Source organism: Onthophagus taurus, chromosome 7 (assembly GCF_036711975.1).
Source record: "Onthophagus taurus isolate NC chromosome 7, IU_Otau_3.0, whole genome shotgun sequence".
In the NCBI taxonomy this organism is placed as follows: domain Eukaryota; kingdom Metazoa; phylum Arthropoda; class Insecta; order Coleoptera; family Scarabaeidae; genus Onthophagus; species Onthophagus taurus.
The window spans coordinates 24,737,702-24,751,869 of NC_091972.1; the positions used below are offsets into that span (position 1 = coordinate 24,737,702).

Here is a 14,168-nt window from a genome sequence, read left to right on the forward strand (position 1 = left end):
GAACTGAATTCTTAGCTTCAGTATTCAAAGACTGTTGTACTATGCTTAAGATTAATCAAATGCAATCTACAGCATATCACCATCAAACATTGGGAGCATTAGAGAACACCAATAAAAATTTAGGATCTTTTCTAAGAATACATGCTTCCAAAAATGTATATACATGGAGTTCTTGGATTCAGTTTTGGTGCTTTGCTTTTAACAATACTGTTCATACGGAAACAAAGTTTACACCACATGAACTTGTATTTGGAAAGAAATGTCAATTACCTCTAAATTTAGAATATGATTTTGAACCCCTGTATAATTTTGATGACTATCCAAATCAATTGAAGTATAAGTTACAAATTGCTTGCAATGAAGCTAGAGAAAATTTAGTGGTATCAAAGATAAATAGAAAATGTAAATTAGATAGTAGAGCTCACGATGTTAGCTATAAGTTAGGAGATAAGGTGTTATTAAAAAATGAGTGCGGAAATAAATTGGAGCCTTTGTACAATGGACCTTATGAAGTAGTGGAAGAAAAAGCTCCAAATGTGCTAATTAAAATTAAAGACAAAGAAATATTAGTGCATAAACAACGTGTTAAGAAATATGTTCAGTGAAAATAATAAGAAGTGTAGAATTAAGAAAAAAAAACATATGTCAAATGGTTTTTTTTTCTTTCTTTGGCGGGGAAGGTGTAATGGAAAAATACCTTAATAGATTTCATAAATTAAACCATGTGCAATCTTACGCCAAAGAAAGGAAATATCATATATTGTGGACGACAGCAATTCGGCCGTCGACGTAAGTAATAGGAATAAGTAGTATAGAATAGTATGGGAAGTCTTAAGCAAGCACTCATCGATTAAACTCGCGACCGGTGTAATTGTATTATAAGGAAAATAGAATATGTTTTAAAATCAACACTTTGTGTTTAAATAAAAATCTGATAAACTATAAAGTAAAGACATTACACAAGGTTTCACGGTAAACGATGAAGAATTTATCCCAAAGGAACTGGCTTCTTACGACAATAATCATTGTATAAGTCATTACGTGTTTCAACATAGTCGAAGCTTTTCTTCCCTATCTACCAAATTTCGCAATACGGCGAATTGGTTAATGAGTCATCATCATTGTATTGATTGGAACGACGGGTTTGTTCCTGCGTCTCGTTTCGATGAGATCGTTTGTTATTTGTGCCGTTCAACAAAAGTAGCGTATGTAAAAGGACGTGAGAAAGCTACATTTTTAAGAAGAATTTTAACAATACCGGTAAAAGAATTGCCGGAAAATGAATGCAAATTGGAGGTTGGTGCGCGGATGTGTCCCTATCATAAAAAGAGACCAAGTATGTGCTCCATGTCGAATGTTTTTTATTTATTTTCATACGTATTCAGAAATCTATAACTATATGTAAACGAATTGAGAAAGGCAGACGAGTAGTAGCGGTAGAGCAGTTCAAGATGGAACGTCTTTGGCGGTTAGTTACCAGATTGGGACTTTCAACTTTTATAATTAATAAAGTGTGGGGTATTATGGAAAGATACAAATCGATTTATCTTTTGCGAATATTAAAAACTACGAATTATGTTATTTACCAATCGATTATTATATCAATAAAGTAAAACCATTAGATTTGGCGGCGGTTTGGTTTAAATTACCGTTGAAGTATAGAAACGATGAGCGATTACAAAGCAAGTTGCCCTGTTTTGAACATTATAATTTGCCTCATTGGGAAACGCATATTGATGGTCCACCATCGGCAAGAAAGGATTGTTCTTTATGTAAGGTTTAATATATAAACATTGTTAGTTATAGATTGTAAATTATAATAATAATAATAAAAGATTGTAAAAAGTATAAAAAGTTGTTTTAATTTGAAAGAAAAAAGCATTTGTATACGTTGGGTTGGGTACTGTTGGGTTGTAAAAATTGTTGTAAATTGAAAAGAAAAATCAAGAAAAAGGAAGAGAAGAAGAAGAAGGAAAGAAGAGGAAAAAAGGAAAAAAAGAAGAAAAAAGAGGAAAAAAAAAAGAAGAAAAAAAGAAAAAGGAAAAGGGAAAAGGGATTGAAGCTCCTCCCATGCTCCTCCTCAGGCTCCTCCCAAAAGTGGAAGAGTAGGGATGGGAGTGGGGATTCGGAGTTGTAATCTAAAATTCGCCCCCCCCGATTTCCGGGAAAGTTGACCCAGAAAAAAGTGCCCCCACTCTAACTCCACCCATTCCCCCACTCCTCCCCCTTTCCACGTCCCCCTTCATTACTTTACTATAAGAAGCAGAAAAGAAGTATCTACGACCGATACAAATCAGCAACAAGTAAATGCGACTATTCGTGGTGTACGGTCCAGGTTTTAATTAAAGAAACAACTTTTTAAAAAGCTAATATTTCGGTTATTTATTGTAACCTTCCTCAGAGCATTTTTTATTGCTACAAGAGATTAACAAAGTTAGAGGTATAAATTGTAAATTTGATAAACACTTACTTGTTTTTTGAAAGTAACAATTGTAGAACAACCGAAAAACATCATCATAATTAACGGATCATAAAGGATCAAGCGAACTATTAACACAACTGGATGAATCAACGTGCGTACAAGATGTCTGACAGGTAAAACCTCTTTTATATAAAAATAACAAGTGCGTTCTAAATTTAAAGAAAAAACTCTTGTAAGCATTGATACCAACCAACTAACCGAAATATTAGCTTTTTAAAAAGTTGTTTCTTTAATTAAAACCTGGACTGTACACCCCGAATAGTCGCATTTACTTTACTATAAGAAGGCACCTCCCAGCCTTTGAAAGTCACTTCAGTGCTTGTGTTCTTCAGTTTTTTTGGTAAGTACAACCTTCTTTATTATCATGTTTATATAACGTTCATTTTCTCTCCATCACTACAGCTCTTTCTATAACTTTCTCTTTTTTTTGGTGAGTAAAACTATATTTGTTTTGCATGTTTATATAATATTTAAAATTATTTTTTTCCCAGTCCTAGACATCCTTCAGCTTCCTCTTTTTTGCTGACGTGTTTTATTTGGTAAGTAACCTTTTTTACTTTGCTTATATAATATGTAAAATATTCTTGTTTTGTTTCATCATAACAGCTCTTTCTACTTTGTTTTTGTGAGTACAACTTGTTTATTTGTTTGTTATGTTAACTTGTTATTTTTTCAATTCCTACAGGACCTTACTGCTGATCATTACCATTTTTCGTTTGATCAGTTCGATCAGTTTTGATAACTTCGTTATCTCGGCGGCTTTTTTCTGGTAAGTATAGCCTTCTTTTCCTTTGCATATATTGTCCTATATGTATATATTGTTTTTTATTAAAATAAAATAAATTAATGTATGAATCTTTTTTTATCAAGATGTCTTAAGACGGTTTTAGTCAAATTGATTTAACTGCTCCCGGTTTCGCCAGCAGCCAGGAGTCATTCCTGTTAAACAGTTTTGACATAAACCTGTTGAACATATCGACTGTTGAGAAGGCGCTGGATCCAAACGTGCAGCCTAATGAGCAGCCGATGGATCCTAACGTGGAATCTAATGCGCAGCAAGATCCGTCGCTTCTGAACGTCGCAGGTTCCGCGAATGTCGACGATAAAAATGTGAAACGCCTTTCACTTCGTCGGAATTCGGGGAACCGTGAACATTGGAAGAAGGCTGCAGGTGTGTGGGTACCGTCAGAAAAGTATAGAGAGGAAAGACAAGAAAGAAGGGAGGCACGTGCTCGTTCGCGACGTAGCCAACGCAAGTATGTGTCACTTGAACCAGCGACCCCGTCGAAGGTTGAAATGACACAGTCGAAAGTGGTTATCGAGAACGACATCAGATATTTCCGATGTGTCTGCCAGTCAGCCTTTTTTCAAACGCAATGTGTACAGCAGTAGAAACAACCAAAGGGGAGATTTTGGCCGAAATTAATAATTTGTATCAAAATTTTTATAAAGACCTTCATGCAAAAGTTCTTCAATTGCAGACCTCTTTGAGAGAACTTTCACAGTTTAGAGAAGGGCTGGCGTCGAGCTGTAACAACCCTTTAACAATATCGCTCGACATCACCATAGCATCATTATTTGAATCTGCTGAATCTATTTTATCTAGTTTCACTACTAATAGCGTAAACTTCCCTTCCTAGCTTAAAGATGACTGATAATATGAGAGTCAATCATATGATCAGACTATGTGAATTGGAGCAGAAAGTTGCTTCATTGGAGGTAAAATTAGACGCTATATTTAAGTTGGCACGTTATACTTATAATACTTTTTTCCATGTCATTAATTTTATCTTCTCAGCTGCAGAGTGTGTCAGAACCGGCTGTGGTGAGGGGTGAAGTGCATGTGTAAAACATGCACATTAACCGTTGTACATGTGTTAGTTCACCGACTCCGGCACCAGCAGCACCACCACCACCTCCTTACGAAGCAGTAAACCAAAGATATCAAGAAGAGGAGGAGGAGTGGTAACTACTCCTTCTCTTCTTTTATTTATTAAGTTAATTATTAAGTTAATTATAAAGTTAAATTGTTATTATTTTATAGTTCCAATATATACTCAATATATTTTATGTATCTATATAAAGTTACTTTCGCTATATTTTTATTCAGTCTTATCCTGTTAATGTCATAATTCATTTAGTGCGAGAATCATGATCGATAAGAAACTAAAGTGTTTACCGCAACCGCTAACATTGCCAATACTAAATTTTAGTAAAGGTACGACCGAAGAACACTTTACAAGACACAGTAATTTATTTGGTGGAAAATGTAAGCGAGGTTTAATTGTAGGACCCCCTGGTGTCGGAAAAACAAATGCTATGTTATCGCTTTTACTTGCACGTAATGGCCTGCGCTTCCTAAACTTATACTTATGCTCCAATTCGTTATACCAAAATAAGTACGATTTTTTAAGACGTTTAATTGAACCTATGAAAGATTGCGGTTACTATGAATTTTCTAATATAGATGAGTTTATTCGACCGGAAGATGCGAAAGAATATTCGATAGTCGTATTTGACGATGTTTCCTGTACAGGTCAAAATGTCATTAAGGAATTTTTTTCGTATGGTCGACATAAAAACATTGATTGCTTTCTAATTTGTCAAAGTTATAGTGCAATTCCAAAACTTTTTAGTGTTATTTAAACAAGACTTAACAAATTTAAAACACGTGTTTGAAGATCACATAATGAGCGATATGGAGTTTCATCGGCTAAAGGAAATTAGCGACGCTTGTTGGGAGAATAGACACGGCATCCTAGTTATTGATTTAGATTGCAGTGTATCTAAGGGACGTTACCGGAAGGGTTTTGATAAATTCATTGAAGTTTAAAACTAACGACATCAGCTGTACACTTCTTAGTAACTTCACATACATCATACAATGAACAAGACGATAGCTGCAGAACTTATCGCAGCACGAGAAGTTGTGAGAGACAAAATTCGTTCTTTAAAAGAGGACTTAGAGGAGTCAAGGATTCGGTCGGAAACCGCATATGCACCCATCGCGAGACCGTTACAGGATATTGTCGCAAAACTTGACACTGCGCCTTTACTATCCATTCCAAAACGAAGTTTATCTCCAAAAGAAGAAAAATTGATATCTAAGATACAACGTTACTCGCCGGATATTTCTGACGTACCAGCTAAAACCGAGACCGAATATTTTATTCGAAAACCGAAAGCGCCATTAAAAGAACAGCGACGAAAATTTGCTACATCGACTCCTGAAAAAAGGTTGGTATCTTCTTCTACGTCTTCTCCTCTTGGTCCATTAGCTCATGCAGAAGAAGAAGTATATGAAGTTCCGCCGGGCGAACAAGAAGAACTCCTCGATTCTAGCGAGGATACCGGAGCTCTTATTTCGGACGCACATAATCGAATAGAACGACTTAAAGATGAAATAGAAGAAAGATTGGAGTCTCCAGAGGTACAAGCCGCTTTGAGTCAGTTTCATCCTTTGCCCAGAACGTATATAACTGATTTACTGATAACTGATAACTGATTAACTGATTTAAAAGATGATTATGATCGTTTATACGGTGTTCGCGAAACTCCCGAAGGTTTCTACATTGGAGTCAGTCCTGTTCACTTTGAGGATCAGGATATTCACGTTGGAAACTTCAAATATACGGGAACCGTTGGTTTATATGATTTACTATTTAAAAACGAACCGGGCAAATTTACAATTCAGGACATGCGCAACTACAAAGATATCTTACTACGTTCAAATGCTCCGTACATTAATTACATTCCAGAGGCAGGTATGACTACTGAGGACGACAGTGAGAAATTTCAGAATATTATCAAGCCTATCGCTGAAGGTAACAAACCCAAGGTGCATTGGGCTAAATACTGGCCGAATCCGAAGAAAAAAGTCGGTGGTGTATTACAAAAACAAGTCGTCCCTGGGGCTCTTATCGAATACGAGTACTGGGACGATCCCAACGAACTTTTCGATAGACTGCGTTTGTTGATGGCCTCGCAAACGGCAGGTCATTCTGCACATGTCAATGAAATATCATCGATAATATCGGAGCTAACAGAGGCCGAGATTATACGTTAAAATAATATCATAAATATACGACTCTCACATCTTTTGTTTTAAACCACCGACGTTTATGAACTAGAGAAGATCAGTTTAAGCAAGTTCGGAAAACATTCGTCTAGTATGACGATCGATAAGTTTGGTAAACACGTACACGGACACAACATTGCTGCTCATTTTAAGAAACGTGAAAACGTACAACGATATTTCAAACAACCAACAATACTTACGTTTAGCGGAGATGGAACTACGGATACAACGGATAATTATTACATTGTTCAAAATTTAGGTTACGTAAGTAAATATATAAACTTTTTCTATATTGGTGAAATAGTGCATCACCGATTTGAAGGAGACGTTGAAATGATTATTAACGGGAGTATCTTCGATCCAAATAAAAAGCTAAATGTTCTCTCCTTTGGAGATAAAATAGTTTACAAACCCAGAACAAAGACCACTTTACTCAAGAAACCATTTATGGTAGAACTGCTCATTGAAATATACAGAAAATGAGCGATATTAAAAGGTCCGTAGTAAACCAGTTGCACGCGTCCGTGAGGAAAAATTATAAACGCAGACGTGTTATTATTAAAGGTTTAACGGACTTATTTCAAGCTGATTTAGTGGAGATGATACCTTATTCAAAAGCAAATGGTAATTTTAAGTATATTCTAACAGTTATTAATGCTTTCTGAAAGTATGGATGGGCTGTACCACTAAAAAACAAAACTGGTAAAGAAGTTACGCGAGCTATGGAAACAATTCTATCGGAAAAGCGGAAAAACATACCGAAGAATCTGCAAACGGACAACGGAAAAGAATTTTACAATGAGGATTTTAAGAAGCTCGTGTCACGATATCACATCAATCACTACAGTTCATTTTCCAATTTAAAGAGTTCTATTGTTGAACGGTTTAATAGAACAATAAAAGAAAAAATGTGGAAAGAATTTAGTATGCAAGGTAGCTATCGTTGGTTGGAATTGCTTCCCAAATTAATTCTGGATTATAACAACCAAGTACATAGGACGATAGGAATGAAACCTAGCGAGGTAAATAACAGAAACGCACCGACACTGTTAAAAACTGTTTATAATTACATAAAAATTGCTGATCCTTATACCAAAAAATTTAATGTCGGTGATCAGGTCAGAGTGAGCAAGCATCGACACGCCTTCACCAAAAACTATACTCCCAATTGGTCTAACGAAGTGTTTACAATACATTCTGTTCGTAATACTTTCCCAACAACATATCTGCTCAAAGATGCATCCAATGAAAAAATTATGGGTGGTTTTTATCGAGAGGAATTACAAAAAGTTAAATATCCTGACGTCTACTTGGTGGAAAAAGTGCTACGGCGAAAAGGAAATCAAGTGTTTGTGAAATGGTTAGGATTAGGTCCGTCTCATAATTCTTGGATCTCAAAAACTAACGTTCTTTAGAACGTATATGTCGTATATATAAACCCCTATATAAAAGTTCACAAGACTTTATTAACAATCGAACATTACAAATACATTATTATTATTATTCTTTACAATTTTTTCTAAAATTAAATTAATTTATTCGAATTCAATCTTTTTATCAACCAATGACCCCACGCCAAAGTATTACATCCGTTCGGTAATATGTATCGTTTATCATCGCACGATGAAAGAGCAATTTTATTCTTTAATTCGGTATACATAGTATGAAATTCTGACTTAAAAATGTACATTTTTTTATGAATCGATCCGCCACATTCAACCACACGTTTATAATCGGTCACGCTTAAATGTTTATCTATAACATATTTCTTTACTCCTTTAGCCTTTTTTACATTATCATTCAACAAGGTGATGCAGTACGCTTTAGCTCCTGTTCCAACAAATGACGTTATGCACCTGTTTGGATATTCATCTTTCATTCTTCCCAACACAGATCGACCGCGAGGAATATTGTGTATATTCTCTAACGGATAATTGGACGTATCAAAAAATTCAATATTTTCTTTTATATCCTCATATACATTGGGAGTAGTAATCTCTAGGATGAGGGAGTCAGTATCGGTGTATAAAAGTGTTATGTTATTTCCATATTTAACTTTTAAGTAATCATAGAAGAAGCTGTACATTCCGGTTTTCGAAAGCTCTAATATACTGAAATCCACATACAGCGGTTTGCAATAACGAACTTCCGCGACGTTCAATTGAACGGCTATCAAATTATCGCAAAATATTTTTGAAGATTTAAAATTTGGTTTGGCTATTAGGGCTTCCACACCTGGTTTTTTATGACGACATTCCCAGTGGGTAACTAGTCTTACATCCACTCGCTTTTCCACATTTTCCATTGTCTTACCGTATACGATGTTATTCATTGCTTTGTAATGATTTTTTTCAAATTCATTCGTAGCTTTCGCACGTTTATCGGAATTGAAATCGATGTAGCTCCGCATCCAGTTGGATTGTTTAAATTCTAATACTCTGTAAATCTTCATTAGGTTCAATCCGAACTTGAGACACTGCTTTAGTTTCACGTAATGAATGATGTATTTTGTTTTATTTTCCAAATTTGCTATTAACTTTGCATTTTTTGAACCTGGTAAATCGTTGTGTTCATCATGTATTGCTTCCGGATACTCTAAATCTACCTCGAACACGTAACCCTTTTCGGAATCGTCTTCCGTATTGTAAATATCTAATTTTTGAATCTCCTCATCTGATAGCCATCGAAATCCTCCCGTCGGTAATTTTCGTCTCATTGCGTGTCCATACAAATTCGTAGCGTCGAGATACAAAATATAAGATGGGTCTTTGGTTTCATCAAATTCCATCATTAATTTATTGTTAGCCTTCGCACTGCGTTTAGTGCACATACTTAATCCACCATTTCTTTCCCCATCAAAAAGCACATTTTAATCTAGTAGCGCATGAATGTTTTACACTGGATGTTATTTTTGTCCAAATATCAAGTAGCGCTAGACACAAAAGAAACAATTAAACTTTATTTTGTAATAAACATCTACTTATTTATTTATTTGGACAAAAATAACATCGATTGTAAAACATTCATGCACTACTAGATTAAAATGTCAGGTTGATTTTTGATGGGGAAAGAAATGAATTTTTAAGAAAAACAAAATACTGTCGTAAAAAGAATGTTTTTAGGATCTCAATAATAAAAAAAAATGTTGGCATTCCATTTAAAAAAAAAGTTGACAGTCGCCATTTTGAAATAATTCGTCCAATTGAAAATCTGGTATCACCATCGTGTAGAGAATGTCCTAAAACATATTACTGCCAAATATTTTGAAAGTAGTACCCATAGTGTAGCTAAAAAAAAATAAGGCGCTTACTCTGAATCAGGCTGTATATCCAAAACGTCATGTTCCAACTTGCTCATGAAAATTTGAGCAGCATTACGTCCGCGATATATAAACTTCGACAATGATTCGTCCTAAGAACATTTTATATAATATGCAAATGCATAAGGTTCGTGTTTGAAACATTTGACGGAGTATGAATTATCATCGTTAAGTTCAGTTGCTTCCGCATCGGCGATCGGTTTCTGTAATGCTTCAAATCTGCATACACCACAAACGGTATTTTTAATTGTCGTTCAAAATTTTCGAACTGTAATATATTTTCCTTTTCTTCATTTCCATATTTATTTATTATCAAATTTGTTGTTGGTAAAATTGCCCTTACCTTGCTACAATCGTCACTTTGATGACGGATAAGTTTATTTTCTGACGTAAAGAACACCAAGCATCCATCGCAAATATACTTTTCATGACCATTCTGCGATGCTTGCGATGATAGTAATCGAGACAGATTTTTTATCCAACAATAGTGACTATTTCCGGAATCATTTGTAACCAATAATAAATTTATATGTCTTTCTTCTTTTTGCCGACATATATACATTGTAATTATGTCATAATTCGTAATACCGTCTTTAAAATACTCATTTATTCCATATACATTAATAGATAATTTGTTCTGCTTTTCAAATACAGGTATATCACGTAATTTAACTGGAAAAACAATATTTGAATAGTCAAAGCCGCAGTCCAGGTAATTCGGATACGAAGATGTTCTCTGTGGTAAACCGTTCGGTTCATGTAGTGCGGATGTTACAGCCCATGCAAAACATGCATCATCCACGTTTTGTATATTTATCACAGCATGCTTTGCTTTTATTTGCGGCGGTAAATCGATGTAATTAGATGCTCTTATAGGATTATATTTGTTTAAATTTAACTCCATATAGAGGATTTGCATTAAAGTCCATCCTAAATAAAAGATTGAAACATTTATTTTTTTAATGCGTAGGTATGTTATGTCTCATTACGCTTACCTGAATCTCGTTCCTGGAATTCTGACATTTTTGATGAAATTTCATCAATAAATTCCTTATATATTTTATATAGATCCGACGCTAATGATACTACCTTATTTTTCGTATTGAATGATTTTATTTCACAATCTTCCTTTGATTGTAAAAAATACCAAAACATTCCATATTTAATTTTACATTTCGGTGAATATCGATTGCGCTTTGTATCAGATTTAGTATTTTTTCTCGAATTCTATGTGAAAATTCATCCAAATCCACAAAAAAACCTTCTTCACTTATTCGATAACTGACGATTTTATCGCCGAATGCTCCAGCTATTCTCTCCACTCCATCATCGATTATAACAAAACCGTTACGCTTATGCGCGTTGCTTCGTAAATGTGCAGAGTAACATTGTTTATTTACATAATCATCGCAAGCCTCACATTTTACTGCTTTTGGAATTTGCGGTGCGTCAAACTTGATTCTCTTGCCAATACAAGATAATCGTTGATGCCTTTTTAAATTGTCAACTCGAGTAAAACTTTTTCCACAATCCTCACACACGACCATTTTACAATTTAATGTTGTACACTTCTACTTGTTATGAAAGAACTACGTCAATACCACATTTCGCAGGCGTTTATAAACCCTCACCGCTCCTGAAACTTATTGGGAGGAGGAGGATGCATCGAGTGCGTTTGTATACATGTATATTTTTAAACTCCGTATACCTTTGCATAATAAATTAAAAAAATATATCTCGCAGGTAGATCATGACTCACTTACTAGTATTAAGTTAATTGACCTCCTCGAACGTATCCCCCAAAAAATTTGCCGATTTAAGAACCTCCTCGCATATTTTAAAGCCCCGTATACCTTTACATAATAAAATAAAACAATATCCCGCAGGTAGGCCATGACTCACTTATTTGTATACCTACATGTCTCAAAACCGTATACCTTTTTGTGTATAATAAGTTATAAGATATATCGAAGACATGTTCTAACAGTTCATTGAGAAACGTCGAAGGATAAACATAGTCATTGTTTTCATCTAGGTAAACAAGTTACATATAAAGATAAATTTTTAACTTAATAAATTAATAAAACTTAAAATTTTTAATTTAATAAATTTTTCTTTCTCAAAATAACATGACCTAAATAAATAAAGAAATAAATAAATAAATAAATAAATTTTTAATAATTTCGTCAAAATAACACGACCTTCTCAAGTTAATTGACCTCCTCCTCTCCTCATCGAATCTCCTCCGACCCCTAAAAGAATCGCCGATTCAAGAACCTCCTCTCCTCATCGAACCTCCTCTGACCCCCAAAAAATTTGCCGATTCAAGAACCTCCTCCTAGAACGCAGGTTCGAGGAGAAGGTTCTAGAATCGGCGAATCTATACTACTCATTAGATTTGACGGCGGTTTGGTTTAAATTACCGTTGAAGTATAGAAACGATGAGCGATTACAAAGCAAGCTGCCCTGTTTTGAACATTATAATTTGCCTCATAGGGAAACGCATATTGATGGTCCACCATCGGCAAGAAAGGATTGTTCTTTATGTAAGGTTTAATATATAAACATTGTCAGTTATAGATTGTAAATTATAATAGTAATAATAATAAAAGATTGTAAAAAGTGTAAAAAGTTGTTTTAATTTGAAAGAAAAAAGCATTTGTATACGTTGGGTTGGGTACTGTTGGGTTGTAAAAATTGTTGTAAATTGAAAGGAAAAATCAAGAAAAGGAAGGAAGAAAAAGAAGGAAAGAAGAGGAAAAAAGGAAAAAAAGAAGAAAAAAGAGGAGAAAAAAAGAAAAAGGGAAAAGGATTGTTTATTGAAGCTCCTCCCATGCTTCTCCTCAGGCTCCTCCCAAAAGTGGAGATGGAAGAGTAGGGATGGGAGTCTAACTAACTCTAACTCCGCCCATTCCCCCACTCCTCCCCCTTTCCACGCCCCACCCCACGCCCCCCTTCATTACTTTACTATAAGAAGGCACCTCCCAGCCTTTGAAAGTCACTTCAGTGTTTGTGTTCTTCAGTTTTTTGGTAAGTACAACTTTCTTTATTATCATGTTTATATAACGTTCATTTTCTCTCCATCACTACAGATCTTTCTACAAGTTTCTCTTTTTTTGGTGAGTAAAACTATATTTGTTTTGCATGTTTATATAATATTTAAAATTATTTTTTTCCCAGTCCTAGACATCCTTCAGCTTTCTCTTTTTTGCTGACGTGTTTTATTTGGTAAGTAACCTTTTTTACTTTGCTTATACATATAATATGTAAAATATTCTTGTTTTGTTTCATCATAACACCTCTTTCTACTTTGTTTTTGTGAGTACAACTTGTTTATTTGTTTGTTATGTTAAATTGTTATTTTTATTTTTTCAATTCCTACAGGACCTTACTGCTGATCACTTCCATTTTTTTGTTTGATCAGTTCGATCAGTTTTGATAACTTCGTTATCTCGGCTACTTTTTTCTGGTAAGTATAGCCTTCTTTTTCTTTGCATATATTGTTGTGTAACGGTTTTGTTTTCCGTTACTTATATTTTTGTGTTTGGTTAAAATTTTTTTTAAAATTTTAGTTCAAATTATCGTTGGAGATTGGTTGTGAGATTGTCGCTTTTTGATTGGTTCGAAGGTGGTTTGTAGCGAGCGACGGGTGGTTGATTTCTTGATTTGCCAGTCTCGTTCTAATCGTTGAGTAACGATAGTCATTTTTATCTTACGCTCCGTAAACATTATAAGAAAGCGTGGTTATTTAAGAAAAAGTTTTCAATTGTTGAATTTTTGGTTGTGATAAGGCTTTTTCGTCACGTTGTTGTAGATTTGGACTCGTTTTTCTTTGGAAATCATATCGATTTACGCCGATGTATTCGGATTTAAAACGTTAAACACGTGAGACGTTCTTTAACCCTTAACTGGTCCGGTGACTCATTTGTCGCACTAACAGTCAGGCGTAGTCTCCAGGACTACTTAACTTAATAGGTCAATAAGACTGCAAATGTGCAAATAAACTCAATATTTTGTTCATTACTGGATACTATAGATATTAGGAAACTTGTATGCATAGAAATAAACTGAACTAAAGCAATATATAAAAAGAGTTTACCTAAATTATAATTTTTTCCGAAAAGTTAATTAAATCTAGTTTTATAGTAAGTACTTAATTATTATAAAACCTTAACAAACTTTCGTTTATGTTATTAGTTATGTTAGGTATTAGACAAACTAAAAAATAAAGGATAAATAAATTTGACAAAAATATCATATTCCAGCAAGGGCCAAAGTTTTTTATTTTT

The 14,168-nt window shown here is 34.4% G+C and overlaps 1 protein-coding gene across 1 annotated transcript; it reads right to left on the reverse strand.

Annotated features, from left to right (window-relative positions):
* Positions 1-8,085: 8,085 nt before the first annotated feature.
* Positions 8,086-9,348, reverse strand: LOC139430442 (uncharacterized). Its single transcript, XM_071197481.1, has one exon. It carries the CDS (start codon positions 9,346-9,348, stop codon positions 8,086-8,088), a length of 1,263 nt encoding a protein of 420 aa, XP_071053582.1.
* Between the last annotated feature and the right edge of the window lie 4,820 nt (positions 9,349-14,168).